The sequence below is a fragment of the Symphalangus syndactylus genome, chromosome 23, assembly GCF_028878055.3.
Source record: "Symphalangus syndactylus isolate Jambi chromosome 23, NHGRI_mSymSyn1-v2.1_pri, whole genome shotgun sequence".
Lineage (NCBI taxonomy): Eukaryota > Metazoa > Chordata > Mammalia > Primates > Hylobatidae > Symphalangus > Symphalangus syndactylus.
In genome coordinates, this window is record NC_072445.2 from 18,168,069 (window position 1) to 18,183,308 (window position 15,240).

Genomic DNA, 15,240 nt, shown 5'->3' on the forward strand with positions numbered 1-15,240 from the left:
GTGCCTGCCACCATGCCTGGGTAATTTGTTTTTTTTTTTTTTGTATTTTTAGTAGAGACAGGTTTCATCATGATGGCCAGGCTGGTCTTGAACTCCCGACCTCAAGTGATCCACCTACCTCGGCCTCCCAAAGTGCTGGGATTATGGGATTATAGGCATGAGCCACAGCCCCCAGCCATCAACTGCAATCTTAAATTTTAAAAGCCCAATAGAAGATACATATATATATATAAATAAAATGTTAACATATTTGTGCACAGAAAAAGGGCCGAGAGGAAGCAGCCTCTAAATATCAGCAGGGGTGTAAATCACTAGACGTATATGACATACATGTGCATAGAAAAAGGACAAGGAGGAAATTATCCCTAAATATCAGTAGGGGAGATTGTATTTTCTAGGAGGGCCACAAGATCCCCTGTCCCCTGTGCTCTTCATACAGTATGACCATGATGGAGAGGTGTGATCTAAGTTCCCTCTCCATGCATTTGTGACTATGGAGGCAATACAACTTCTGTCTGGTCCTCCTGGGATGCTCACATTGGAAACTCAGACACTGGTGTGAGAAAGCACATGGAAACGCCACACATGGGTGAACTGGCGCTAACCCTGCTGACCTCAGCTGACAACCAGCATCAATCACCAGGCACATGAGTGAGGAAGCTCCTCTGTGACCTCTGACTGAGACCCTGTGAGAGACCCCAAGCATGAGCAGCCTAGCTTAGCCTAGCCAACCACCAGGATCAGAAATTAAAAATGAATGTTGTTGTTTAAAACAACAGAGTTTGAGGGTGATTTGTTATATAGCAATAGCTATCCAGAAAAAAAGCATTTAACTTTTATACTGTGAGATTATGGATATTAACAATGCTTTTCCATATTTTCCAATATTTCTATAATGACCATTTATTTCTTTTATAATCAGTAACAAAAGAAGGGAAAACTTGGTCTAAACACGAATTTAGGGACTTAAACTAGACTTGGAGAAAAGCTTTCTATGCAAGATTTATTAGATACTGGAAAGGATAAGAAAGATAAATTTAAGTCAATATGATGGAAAGAGTGGTGGATTTGGAACGAGGAAACTTAGAAATGAATCTGTTTTCTGGGTGACCTTGAGTAAGCCTTTGCTAAAATTTGGTTTTCTATTTTGAAAAATGCAGCTGGCTGCTTAAGGAAGATAACATCCACCAGGGCGCCTGGCCCAGAAAAGGCGCTCTGTAAGTGGTAGGTGGATCCTGTCTAATCAATGCCAATTATAACCAGGCATCTGCAAGCTTTGTGGAGGGCGCATCTTTCACTGCTACCAGAGCCTACAGTTCTAATAATGAAAATTGCCTGGAAAAGAACCACAACTCTTAAAAAAAAAAAAAATCCAAAACCACAAAGTGGCTTTTGCGGCGGTCCTTGCCTGTGTCGCCGGGCCATGGCTGGAGCTCCTTGCTCCGCACCTCTCAGGAGCCTCCATCCCGTACCAATGGCCAGAGAGCCCGGGGGTGACAGACAGTGGGGCCGGCAGCCGAGCCAGGCAGGACGCTGCGAACCGCGTTGCTGGAGCCGGTGTCCCGGCAACCCCGGAACGCGCCTCCGTGGGAGAAGCAGGCGGCCGCGGCGTCCCTTTTGCCCTCGGCTCTCCGTTCTCAGGCCTCGGCGTGCGTTCGGCAGTTCGGTTGCCAGTTGGTTCGTTGGTCCGTGGAGGCCTTTGAGCACAGAGCCGGGCCTACCCTGGGGAAGGGGGTGGGAAGACCCGGAGGTGGAAAAGAAGGAGCACCTCGAGCTGGATGTGGGGGGTGCAGCGAGCCCGGTTTGGGCTGGGGGCGGACTCGCTGGAGCTCCGAGGGCTTCCAAACCAAGAAACGGCCAGGTAGAGGGAGGGAGGCTCCGGTTTAGAGGCCAGTCCTGCCCTCCTGACTTTCGTGGCTTGTGGAATTTGTTTTGACTGATACCTTTCTTATGAGCGTCTTTCTTTGTCTCTGGGTTGCTTCTAATATTTAAAATCAACATGTGCACAGATGAGTCCATCCATGCTCACTGGAAAAGGTCTACGGGGCTGCCATCTCCCCTCCATCTCAAGCGCGACCTGCGGCAGAGAGCTGGAGAAGGTTCCAGAAAAAAGGGACTCTGGCATGACCGAGGTGGAGAGGACCTACAGTTGAGTTCTAAGAAATCCAGGCTGTGGAGTTGGTGGCCACATCCAAGTATACTACACCCGGGGGCGGGGGCAGGTGGGGGGCACCATTTGAAGTTTAGAAGGAAGCTAGTTTGGGGGCATGTAAAAAGAGCTGCTTGAATAGTAGCTTATGTTTGTGCTAATCCAAGATTTGATTAGGCAGACAGCACCACCAAAGCAGAGAGTCTCATAAATTACTTCACTGGATCTCACAACAGTGGAGAAGTATATTACCTGTGAGGAAAGGGAGCCAGAGATTTGACCTGCCCAGTGCTTGGGTTAATAAAAGGTGAGCCTGGGATTTGACATAAGCCTGAGATTGGACGTGAGTCTGCCATACTCTCTAGCCTGTGTCCTTTCATCTTTCCTTTGCTCAGATATTAGTAGGTTTGTGTCACTGTTTATTGGATGGGACAGTTCAGGTGATAATTTTTTTTTTTTTTTTTTTTTTTGAGACGGAGTCTCGCTCTTTCACCCAGGCCGGAGTGCAGTGGCGCGATCTTGGCTCACTGCAGGCTCCGCCCCCCGGGGTTCACGCCATTCTCCTGCCTCAGCCTCCCGCGCCACCTCGCCCGGCTAATTTTTTGTATTTTTAGTAGAGACGGGGTTTCACCGATCTCCTGACCTCGTGATCCGCCCGCCTCGGCCTCCCAAAGTGCTGGGATTACAGGCGTGAGCCACCGCGCCCGGCCCAGGTGATAATTATGAACACTCTAAAAATTAAATAATGGCTGGTAGCTCCATAATTGGTTAAGGCTGAGAAGGATATTTGGGGGCACGTTTGCCTTTAGAGAACAGTGTCATGGCGCCGAACAGCCACAGTCTCCCAGAAAAGCTCAGAGTGCGCCTGCGCTCAAGTTGTCATTTACCTGTTATGGGTGAGTGGCCTGAGTGCTGCAAAAAGGGGTTGTGAAATATCCAGACTTTGCTGGATCAGATTTTAGCTTTCTCCCTGGTCTTTTGTATTCTGGATGTGTGATCTCCTCATTCTCCTTCACAGTGGGGAGAAAGGAGGGAGGTACAACTCATTCCACCCAGCTATTAATGTAAGCTAGGACCGCAGAGAAGGAGGAGCTGGAGGAGTTAGAACTATTAACTGTCCAAGTGTGTCTGGAACAGCAAGGAGAAAAGGGTTCTGGGATTCTAACTTTAAGCTCCAGACCTTCCTGCAGTTTCCAGTTTGGGGTAAAGGAAGAAGCTGCTGTTTTAAGGATGTCCTAGGGAGGATCCATGTTTTTGACTTAGGGGTACCAGAAGGGTACCAGGTCCCAGACCACATTAATGAAAGACCCATGGTGTCCTTTCCTGCTGTGTAGGTGAGTCTATTCAGGAGTATACATCTGAGTTTAGCTTAACATGGAGTCTGTGGATTTCAGGAAGGAAGGGGCTCCACAAACCAATTGAAGATACATGCGTGTGTGTGTGTGTGTGTGTGTATTTTTCCATCAGAGAACCAATTGCTTTCATTACTGCTCATGGGGGAGGGGATATAATCCAAAAAACGGGTTAAAAACTGTCCTTGATCCTTAGGCCCCATGTGAAGCAGATAAGCAGAGGTGGGAAATAGTGTTCGGTTAAATGAGTATCCATGTTAAACAAACATGGCTTGATGTATTATTTTTCTCCCTGCCAGACAGAGCTATTATGACAATCAGCTGAGATGACAAACATATGAAAGTGCTTTGGTTATGTAAGGTGTTATTCCTGCCTAAAAAAAATGGAAATAATTATCCTGAATTCCACAGATGGCAATAAAGAAACAGACTTTCTTCCAAATTCTCTTTTTTCCCTTGAATTCCTTTCTGGTTACCAGAACCTTCTCTTGGCCTTTAATTACATCATTTCTTCTTGTTTTGTAGTGTTTTAGAAACTTGTTAGAATTTTCTGGCTTCTGGCTTGACATTTATTGCACTTGAATAACAATTTTCATGATAAATGGTGAAACTTTCAAGCAGGGTGTATCTCCTTAGTGTGTTTGTTTCTCCCCACAGCCTTCTGAGCTAGATGGGGGAGAGTGCAGCCATCGGGAGCTGAGCGTGGAGAAGTAATAGACTTGCTCGGAGTAGCCGGATGGTACTCTATGCAGTGGGAGCATCAGTATTAGTATTAGTGTCAGTATTAGTAAGTGTTCAGGCTTGCAATTCCAGCTTCTCTTCCAGCTAATCTTCTTTTACCAGGGGAGGGGCGGGGAGGCATCTTGAGGACATGTTTAAGTGTCTCCAGCTCAAGTTTGAGGCTGAGTTACTCTTAAGAAGATGCTGTAGTCAGCTTGATCTAGAGAGGGTGCTGTTTGCCAGTTTAGCAAGAGATTGCTCTTCCTGTCCTTGTCCATCAGACAAGCATTCCCCATTATAGTGGCCACAGGCCACTTTCTAGAGTGCTGCTGCCACAAAACTTTTCAAGCAAGCAAGTAAGTGTGCTAAAGTTTTAGGTGTGATTTCACTGCTCACTGCTTAGGGACATGCAGTACATTTAAATTTTGCTCCTAACACAAACAAACAAAAAACTTGGGAAAGAGCCCTCTCTGATACCATCCATAGAGCCAACCAATTCTTGCTTGGGTGAACTCTCAAGTCCTATAGTGGCAATATACAATGAAAATGTTTACATGCTATGAAAGGCAGTCACTGTTAAAACCTATGGGCAAAAATTACCATAAGTAAATCTTACTATAAATACCTCAGAAAGCACATGCAAGTATTGACGTAGAGGACATCTTTGGCCTTGATTTCATTTCTTCTCCACATATGTGAATCCGTTCTACCTCTCCAAACACGCATTTCATGCCTTTTTTATAGATACAGTTCTAGAAGCAGAACTATTGAGTCAAATGATATGCACTTCTCATAGGCTTCTGAAGTCACATATGGCCAAATTGCTCTTCAGTAAGATGGGGACTTTTCCACCAGCAATGATAGGAATGCCATTCCTCCAAGCTATGCCAAACCTGGGTGTTTGCAAACAGGTAACAAATAATGGTATCTCATTTTAAATTCAGTTCTTCAATTATTTGGTCGGGGCCGGGTACAGTGGCTCATGCCTATAATCCCAGCACTTTTGAGGTGGGTGAATCACTTGAGTTCAGGAGTTTGAGACCAGCCTGGGCAACATGGTGAGACCCCATCTCTACGAAAAATACAACAAAAAAATAGCTGGGCATGCTGGTGCGTGCCTATGGTCCCAGCTACTTGGGAGGCTGGGGTGGGAGCATCACTTGAGTCCTAGGGGCAGAGGTTGCAGTGAACCGAGATCACTCCAGCCTGGGTGACAGAGCAAGATCCGGACTCAAAAAAAAAAAAAAAAAAAAAACCGCAAAATAAACAACCACCCACTCCCCCAAATCCAGTTATTATGATGGATGAAATTTCCCCCAAATATATATTGGCTATTTGTATGTGTTAGTATATTTTATCTTATTCTGAGATGGGGTCTCACTCTGTCACCTAGGCTGGAGTGCAGTTGTATGATCAGGGCTCAGTGCAGACTTGACCTCTCCAGCTCAAGCAGTCCTCATCTCAGCCTCCCAAGTAGCTGGGACCACAGGTGTGCAACACCACGCTCAGCTAACTTTTTAGTTTTTTGTAGAGACCAGGTCTCCATATATTGCCTAGGCTGGTCTTGAACTCCTAGCCTCAAGCAGTCTACCTGCTGTGGCCTCCCAAAGTGCTGAGATTACAGGCATTAGCCACCTTGTCCAGCCTGTTTTTAAAAATAAGTTACCTGATCATATCTTTTGCCCTTTTTTTCTTTTTGGATATTTATTTTCATCTTATAAATTTATAAAAGCTCAAGGAGTGTAAATTAGTTCAACCATTGTGGAAGGCAGTGTAGGGATTCCTCAAGGATCTCGAACGAGAAATACCATTTGACCCAGCAATCCCATTACTGGGTATGTACCCAAAGGATTATAAATCATTCTACTATAAAGAACATGTACACTTATGTTTATTGTGGCACTATTCACAATAGCAAAGACTTGGAACCAACCCAAATGTCCACCAATGATAGACTGGATAAAGAAAACGTGGCACATATACACCATGGAATACTATGCAGGCATAAAAAAGGATGAGTTCATGTCCTTTGCAGGGACATAGATGAAGCTGGAAACCATCACTCTCAGCAAACTAACACAAGAATGGAAAACCAAACACTGCATGTTCTCACTTATAAGTGGGAGTTGAACAATGAGAACACATGGACACAGGGAGGGGAGCATCACACACCAGGGCCTGTCGTGGGGTTGGGGGAGGGAAGAAGGATAGCATTAGGAGAAATACCTAATGTAGACGACGGGTTGATGGGTGCAGCAAACTACCATGGCACGTATATACCTATGTAACAAACCTGAACGTTTTACGCATGTACCTCAGAACTTAAAGTATAAAAAAAAGCTCATAATTTGTCATGACTACTAACTCTTTTTTCTTTCTATCATGTTGTTATAGATTTTCCCCCAGTTTATAGTTTGCTATGAAAGTTTTAAGTTTATATTTAAAGAGACATATTCAAATCTATGCCTCTTTTCCTTTATTTTGCCTGTATTTGTTATCTTCTTGGCAATAACTTCTTCACTCTAAGATTATGTAAACTTTCACTTATTTTTTTCAGGTGCATCTTTAATTTCAATTTTTACATTCAAATCTGTAAGTCATCTGGATTATTCCAGTTTGGGATAAGAAAGGTTTAATTTTATTTTTATTCCAAATGGTTAATTAGTTGTTCCAGCAATGTTTTTTGAATAACCCATCCTTTCTTCACCAAGATAAAATGCCACTTGTTTTCATATAAAATTTTATTCTACTTATTCTATTTATGCTTACTATTTTGTTCTATTGATTTGTCTGTTAGGGTTTTTGTCAGTACTGTCTTGATTATTTAAATATTAGACTACATTTTATAAATTATACTCCATAGCTATGTAACTCTGAACAAGTTATTTGACATTTCTGGAGCTTAATTTCTTTATCTGCAAATTTATCTCTATTTTATTTACAATTATGGCCTGGTTTCATTTCTATTATTATTATTATTATTTTTGGTTTTTTTTTGGGATGGAGTCTCACTCTATTGCTCAGGCTGTAGTGCAGTGTGGCATGATCTCAGCCTCCTGAGTATCGGGGATTACAGGCGTGCACCACCATGGCCGGCTAATTTTTGTATTTTTGGTAGAGATGGGGTTTCACCATGTTGGCCAGGCAGTCTTGAACTCCTGACCTCAGGCGATCCACCTGCCTTGGCCTCCCAAAGTGCTGGGATTACAGGCCAGGCCCTAATATTATTTATTTGTGTTTAAAATTTTTTCTTGAACCTTGTTTATCTACATTATTAGCTTTTGCATGAAGCCATAGTTCCGATAATCTTTATTTCATTCATTTCTGCTTTTATGATTTTATTCCTTAAAATTTTTTTGGGGGGGAGAGGGGTTACTCTTTTTTTTTTCTTATTTCTTAAATTGACAACTTGGCTCATTCATTTTGGAATTTTTGATTTTGAACACTATAATCCATCAATTCTTGGATAGACAGTTTGCATCTTTGAAGTAGGGACTGGATGTTACCAGGTCTGTGGGCCCAGCAGCAGGTAGGATGTAGTTGTAATAATTTTTGCTGTACGAGCACTGAAGCATGTAGAATGTGTGTTCATAGCTTGGAAGGAAACTCCAGAGACAATAGAGAAGCACTTTTGCGCGGTGGCTCACGCCTGTAATACCAGCACTTTGGGAGGCCGAGGCAGGCAGATCACGAGGTCAGGAGTTCGAGACCAGCCTGGCTAAGAGACCAGCCTGGCCAATATGTTGAAACCTCATCTCTACTAAAAATACAAAAATTGGTCCTGGCGCCACTGCACCTGTAATCCCAGCACTTTGGGAGGCTGAGATGGGTGGATCACCTGAGGTCAGGCGTTTGAGTCCAGCTTGGCCAACATGGTGAAACCCTATCTCTACTAAAAATACAAAAATTAGCCAGGCATGATGGTGGGGACCTGTAATTCCAGCTACTCGTGAGGCTGAGACAGGAGAATTGCTTGAACCCAGGAGGCGGAGGTTGCGGTGAGCTGAGATCGCACTACTACACTCCAGCCTGGGGGACAGAGGGAGACTCTGTCTCCAATAAATGAATAAATAAATAAGCTGGGTGTGGTGGCATGCACTAATCCCAGCTACTCGGGAGGCTGAGGCAGGAGAATTGCTTGAACCCTGGAGTCGGAGGTTGCAGTGAGCCGAGATCGCGCCATTGCACTCCAGCCTGGGCGACTCTGGCTCAAAAAAAAAAAAAAAAAAAAAAAAAGAAAGAAATGCTGCATCACTCAATTCACATTTTTATTGAAATTTAGGTCAGTATTAGGTGGAAAATGTGGACAATAGTGATTGAGTTGAAAGTGATTTAGTAGTCAGATTTCTGAATGTGCATAAGATTTAGGAATGCCTTAACCAGTCTATTGTGCCTATATTTTCCTTCTTTGTATATGTGCATGAGTGATATGTGATTAAAATCTATATCTAAGTAAATCTAAAAGAATGCCTCAATAAGTATAAAATAAAAATTCTAAGTGATAAAAGCATGTGTCATACTTTAGTTGGCAGCCTTTGTTCTTTGTGATACATAAAATAACAATGCTATTACAATTGATGGTGCCTTATATTCAGTGAAATACAGCATATGCATTTAAGGCCCCGGATTTCTAATTACTGCTTTAGTTGAATCCCACAGGTTTTGATATATAGTACTCAATGTTCATTGATCATTAAGCACCTCATGATTTCCATTACAATTTCTTCTTGTATGTGAATTATTTAGAAGTGTGGTTTGAGTTTCCAAGCTTATGGATACTTTTTGGCTGTCTTTTTGTTATTGATTTCTAATTGTATTGCATTGTGGTCAGAGAGTGTGGTCTATGTATTGTGATACTTGTTTTGTGGCTTAGTATATGGGTGGTTCTTCCTTTGGTTACTGGGGACCTGTCTCCTCATCCTCACCTGCTGCTTGCCTGCCACCTCCCCTGGGCTTGACTCCATCCCAGTTACACCTCAAGCAACCAGTTGGCCCTCACTGTGCTGGGGGCTGCTCTAGGCTCTGGGGCATATTCCAGAGCAGCACTTCCCACACTTGGCTGACCCTAAGAATCACCTGAGGTGCTTCTTAAATATCCTGGCTCCCAGACTGTATGTCTGAGTCAGAGCCCTGGAGCCTGCATATTGAACAAGTACCCCAAGGGGATTCTCATGACTGGGCAAATTCAGGAAGTTCTGTGCAGTTGGGAATCTGGAAGTGGAATGGGATAAAATACAGTGCAGCGATGGAACTAGACTTCAAGAAGGAGATTACTGCCAAACGTGAGCCTGAAGGAAGAGCAGGGGTGAGGGTGGGGACTTATTTAAAATACAGGTTCCCAGGCCTCACTTTGAGAGATTCTAATTCAATAGGTCTGCGATGGAATTTGGGAATCTGTATTTTTAACAGGCTTCCTGGGTAATTCTGGTGCAGATAGGCCTTGCACCATGTCCTGAGAAGCCCCAGAGTGGGAGGATTTTGAAGGGAGGAAGTAGCTCAGCTGAACTTTAAGCTTTGTAGAGTAACAGGCAAAGTCCTCTTAGGAGTGAAAGGTTTGGTGATAGATTGGGACTTGATAAGAATGAAAAAGATATTATTCACTTGTGATATGAATTTGAGAGGAAATGAATAAAAATTTCTCTGAGTAGCAGTCCTGCTGATAGATGGTGGGAATTTGCATAGTTTATACTATACAGTCATATAACGGGTTCTGCATTGGCAGATTCGACCAACTGCCTATAGTAAATATTCAGAAAGGAAACAAGTCTGGGTGTCATGGCTTACACCTGTAATCCCAACACTTTAGGAGGCTGAGGCAGGTGGATTGCTTGAGGCCAGGAGTTCAAGACCAGCCTGGCCAGCATGGTGAAACCTTGTCTCTACTAAAAATACAAAAATTAGCCAGGTGTGGTGGCAGGTGCCTGTAATACCAGCTACTCATGAGGCTGAGGTAGGAGAATCACTTGAACCCAGAGGCGGAGGTTGCAGTGAGCTGAGATCACACCACTGGACTCCAGCCTGGGTGACAGAGTGAGACTCTGTGTCAAAAAAAAAAAAAAAAAAAAAAAGAAAAGAAAACAACAATGTAACAACAAAAAATAATACAAATAAATATATAACAACTATTTACATAGCATTTGCATTGTATTAGGTATTATGAGTAATCTAGAGATGATTTACAGTACAGCATACAGGAGGATGTGCATATGTTATATTTAAATACTACACTGTTTCATATAAGTGATTTGAGCATCTTTGGATTTTTGTAATTTTTGTATTGCAGAGGTCCTGGAACCAATCCCCCATTGATACCAAAAGATGACTCTATATGTGTGAAGCATGATACTGTGTGGGTGGAATAGTAGTCAGTCTAAAAATGTACTCAAGAATCAGAGAAGTTTAACTCTTATTTCTTACAATTTTCTCATTACCAGAGGTTACATTGCCATCTATTGAGCTTCAGTGCTCTACGAAATTATGCATAAAGAAATATGCATAATCTTTTCATTGGACTTTTTATTTTTGTGGCTGGATGAGGTACGTAAATGTATGAAATGATAACAGAACAAATTGGCTTTCATGAAGTATTAATAGTATAGCAGAGTGAAGATAATGGATATTCTTCTCTGTCTGACACTCACTGGTTTTCAGGACTCCCTTACTTGTAACTGTGTGTGGTTGGGGAGTTATAATTCTTTTTCATTTAGTCACTCAAACATTTATTGAGCACCTGCTTTGTGCCAGGTACTGTTATGGATTCTACTAAGATGAATAAGAACTGTGAGAGGAACCCACAGAAATTTCTGAGGGCGTTCTTTGGGTTGTGATCAGCATTATATTCATCAGTCTTTTTATAAACAAACCCTTTGGAAAATTATATTGAGATGCTTAATACAATGTACAGTGCTATACAGCTCACTTCAGATCCTAGGTCTTCCACTTAGTTCAGAGTGGTGAACTGTGTGTAGGGGCAAGCAGTCTAGTACAGGGGTTAGAATCTCAGGCTTTAGTGTCACAAGAGCTATAACCAAATATAGTCCTAGGTGTTTTCTTTTTTCTTTTTTGTTTTTCTGAGACAGAGTCTCTGTTGCCCAGGCTGGAGTGCAGTGATGTGATCTCGGCTCACTGCAACCTCCACCTCCTGGGTTCAAGCAATCCTCCCACCTCAGCCTCCCAAATAGCTGGGATTACAAGAGTGTGCCACCATGACCAGCTAGTTTTTGTATTTTTGTAGAGACGGGGTTTCACCATGTTGGCCAGGTTGGTCTCGAACTCCTGACCTCAAGTCAGGGTGGATCTTATCTGATCCACCCACCTTGGCTTCCCAAAGTGCTGAGATTACAGGCATGAGCCACCGCGCCCGGCCTAGATATTTACTTTTTATGCGATCATAGGCAAGTTTCTTAGCCTTCTCAGCCCCAGTTTTCTCAACCATAAAATGGGGATAATAAGGAATACCTAAGCCTGTGGGTTGTTATAGGGATTAAATGGGATAACATGTGTAAGGTGTTGACATAATCCTCAGTGCACAGTAAATGCTCAATAAATGTTAGCTGTTTTAAAAATTTATTTATAATCTAGGAAACAAAATAGGGTGGAATGTATTCTCAATAATTTAATTAAATGCTGATATCTCTGTGTTGCAGGTGCTAATTGCAGTGATTTTCTGGAATCTAAGGGATGTTTTGCCAACACAACACCCTCTGGCAAAAGGGTCAGTTCCTCATCTTCTGTGGAAACAGGCCCAAGTGTCAGCGAGCCTCCAGGCCTCCCCAGAGTGTCTGCTTACATAAAGTAAGGGTCTGGTGCAGAGCTGTCACTGTTGGGGAAGATTCTGACCAAGAAGTGAACAGTCTGAGAGGTAGCATGGTATGCTTGGCAAGAGCATGGATTCTGGAGCTAGACTGTGTGGGTTCAAATCCCAGTTCTGCCACTTAGTATCCGTGTGAATCTGAGCAAATTACTTCACCTCCCTGGGCTTCAGTGTTCTTATCTGTAAAATGCTGATGATAGCTTATAGGATTGTTGTGAGGATTAATTGAGTTAATACCTGGAAAGAGCTTAGAAGACTTCCTGGCACACAGCAAGTTCTGTGTAAGTGCTTGCTATTATGAAGTTCAAAAATAAGTGAAACTGTATTTTTGGGATATGTACATACATGGGTGGTAAAACTTAAAGAAAAGCAAATAAATGATTATCATAAGAGTCACAATTAGGGTAGTGGTTACTTTTCCCGGAAAGGGACACACACAGATGGTTTCTGGGGAGTGGGGAAGGGAAGGACTGGCAATGTTGTGTTTGTTTTGTTTGGACAGAGACAGGGGTCTCGCTCTGTTACCCAGGCTGGAGTAGAGTGGTGTTATCTTGGCTCACTTTAATCTCAAACTCCTGGGCTCAAGCGATCTTCCCTTCTTGGCCTCTGAAAGTGCTGGGATTACAGGTGTGAGTCACTGGGCCGGGCTAACGTTTTGTTTCTTGACCAGGATGTTGGCTTTGTAATTAGTTGTAAAACTGACTTTGTGTTTTATGTACTTTCCCTGTTTATATTTCTTTTACAATAAAAAGTTTTGAATATGCTTTTCTAATAATTTCTGTTACAATGGAAGTAATTTAAGTTTATTGTAGAAAATTTGAACAGATGAAGACAGTATTAAAAATAAAAGTCACGGCCAGGTGTGGTGGCTCACGCCTGTAATCCCAGCACTTTGGGAGGCCAAGGCAGGTGGATCAGGAGGTCAGGAGATCGAGACCATCTTGGCTAACATGGTGAAACCCATCTCTACTAAAAATACAAACAATTAGCCAGGTGTGATGGTGGGTGCCTGTAGTCCCAGCTACTCGGGAGGCTGAGGCAGGAGAATGGCGTGAACCTGGGAGGCGGAGCTTGCAGTGAGCCAAGATCGCGCCACTGCACTCCAGCCTGGGCGACAGAGGGAGACTCCGCCTCAACGAAACAAAACAAAACAAAAAAAAGTCACATGGCCGGGCATGGTGGCTCACACCTGTAATCCCAGCACTTTGGGAGGATGAGGCCAGGAGTTCGAGGCCAGTCAGGGCAACACAGTGAGACTCCACTCTACAAAAAAATACAAAAATTAGCCCGGCCTGGGGGTGTGCACCTGTAATCCTGGCTACTCAGGAGGCTGAGTTGGGAAGATTAGTTGAGCCCAGGAGTTCCAGGCTGCAGTGAGCTACAATTGAGCCATTGCACTCCAGCCTAGGCGACAGAGTGAGAACTTGTGTCAAAATAAATAAATAAATAAATATCACTATAATTTCACATCTTAGAGAATATGTGTTAACATTTTGATATTAGTTTTTTATATGTGCAAGAAAACATTTTTTGCACATAAAATATATATTTATTTTACAATTAAGATCATATTATACTACTCTTTTGTAAAACCTACTTTTTAAAAAGATTTATTAAGGGTTTTACTATTTTTAGAGCAGTTTTGGGTACACAGAAAAATTAACAGTAAGGTATAAAGTTCCTATGTACTCCCTGCCCCAACACATGTACAGCCTCCCCCACTATCACATCCTGCACCAGAGTGGGACATTTATTACCATGGATGAACCTACATGGATACATCATAATCACCCGAAGCCCCTAGTTTACAATAGGGCTCACTCTTGGTGTTGCACAGTCTGTGGATTTGGACAAATGTATAATGGCATGTATCCATCATTATAGTAGCTTCTCTATTTTTATTTATATATTTATTTTTGAGACCAGGTCTTGTTCCGTCACCCAGGCAGTGGCATGATCATGGCTCACTGCAGCCCTGACCTCCCAGGCTGAAACAATCCTCCTGCCTCAGCCTCCTGAGTAGCTGGGACCACAGATATGTGTGACCATGCCCAGCTAATTTGTAAATTTATTTTTTTTTGTAGAGACAGGATCTTACTATGCTACCCAGGCCAGTTTCAAACTCCTGGACTCAAGTGATCCACCTGCTGCAGCCTCACAAAGCGCTGGGCATGAGCCACTGCTCCCAGCACATTATGGTTTCACTGTCCTAAAAAATCCTGTGTGTTCCATCTATTCATCCCTTCCCACCCCTCCCACCCCCTGGCAACCACAGATATTTTTACTGTCTCCATAGTTTTTTCCTTTCCAGAATGACATGTAATTGGAATCGCATAGTATATACCCTTTTCAGATTGGCTTCTCTCAATAATATGCATTTAAGTTGCCTTCATGTCGTTTCACTACTTAATAGCTCATTTTTTCAATGCTGAAGAATATTCCATTGTCTGGATGTACCATAGTTTATTTATTCATTCACTTACCGAAGGACATCTTATAAAGGCAGCTTTTTCACTGAGCAATATGTGGAGAGAATTTTCTCATACCTTTGAGTGTTTTTCAAGAACATGGTTTTCAATGACTACAGTGCTTGAGTGTCAGATGAATAGACCACAATCTAACCAGTGACCTATAGTTTTAAAGAGTTGCTATTGTAAATAGTGCTGTAATGCGTGTCCCTGTACATTCAGCTTTTGCCCATCTCTGATTATATCATAAAAGTAAATTCCTAGAAATGGATTTATTCAGTCAAAGTTAAGGGAAGTTGCTCAAGTGATTCTTTATATCATAAAATCTGCTCCAAGTGGACTTGCTGCCCCCAGCACTAGACATGGAAGAGGCTGGCATAATTCTTAAGCTCTGCCTCTTTAGGTCCTCTGCAACAGATGTATATCACTAGCAGCAGCAGTGGGACCATGTATTGGGAGGGAAAGAAAGCCCAGAATGTGAGGTTCACATCCTGTAGGATGGGGAACTGGGTGATTGCTGCCACTTCTGCATTCCTAATTCCCACCTAAATAAGTCCCCTTTATCTCTCATGATGCCTGGGTTACGGAGGACCTAACTCAGTCAAAGCATGTGTAGCTGAATCTAAAGCTCCACTCTAGACATAGCCTCAGGCTTTAGATTGATATATTGAACTGCTTTCCAGATATCTCCACCTGATGTCCCACAGGCCCCCAAACTCAACATGCCTTGAATGAACT

General features: G+C 42.8%; 1 protein-coding gene across 7 annotated transcripts in view; it reads left to right on the top strand.

Annotated features, from left to right (window-relative positions):
- Positions 1–1,516: 1,516 nt before the first annotated feature.
- SPATS1 (spermatogenesis associated serine rich 1) overlaps positions 1,517–15,240 on the top strand; it is a 44,033-nt gene continuing 30,309 nt past the window's right edge. Inside the window, exons 1-3 of one of the 7 annotated variants that reach the window (XM_055264028.2) lie at positions 1,517–1,861; positions 2,010–2,148; positions 11,868–12,015. In XM_055264028.2, coding sequence (XP_055120003.2) covers positions 2,010–2,148; positions 11,868–12,015 — 287 coding nt within the window. In that variant the 5' untranslated portion in view covers positions 1,517–1,861. The remainder of the gene's footprint in view (positions 1,862–2,009; positions 2,149–11,867; positions 12,016–15,240) is intronic. The other 6 variants (XM_055264025.2, XM_055264024.2, XM_055264022.2 and 3 more) reach the window with 6 other exon arrangements.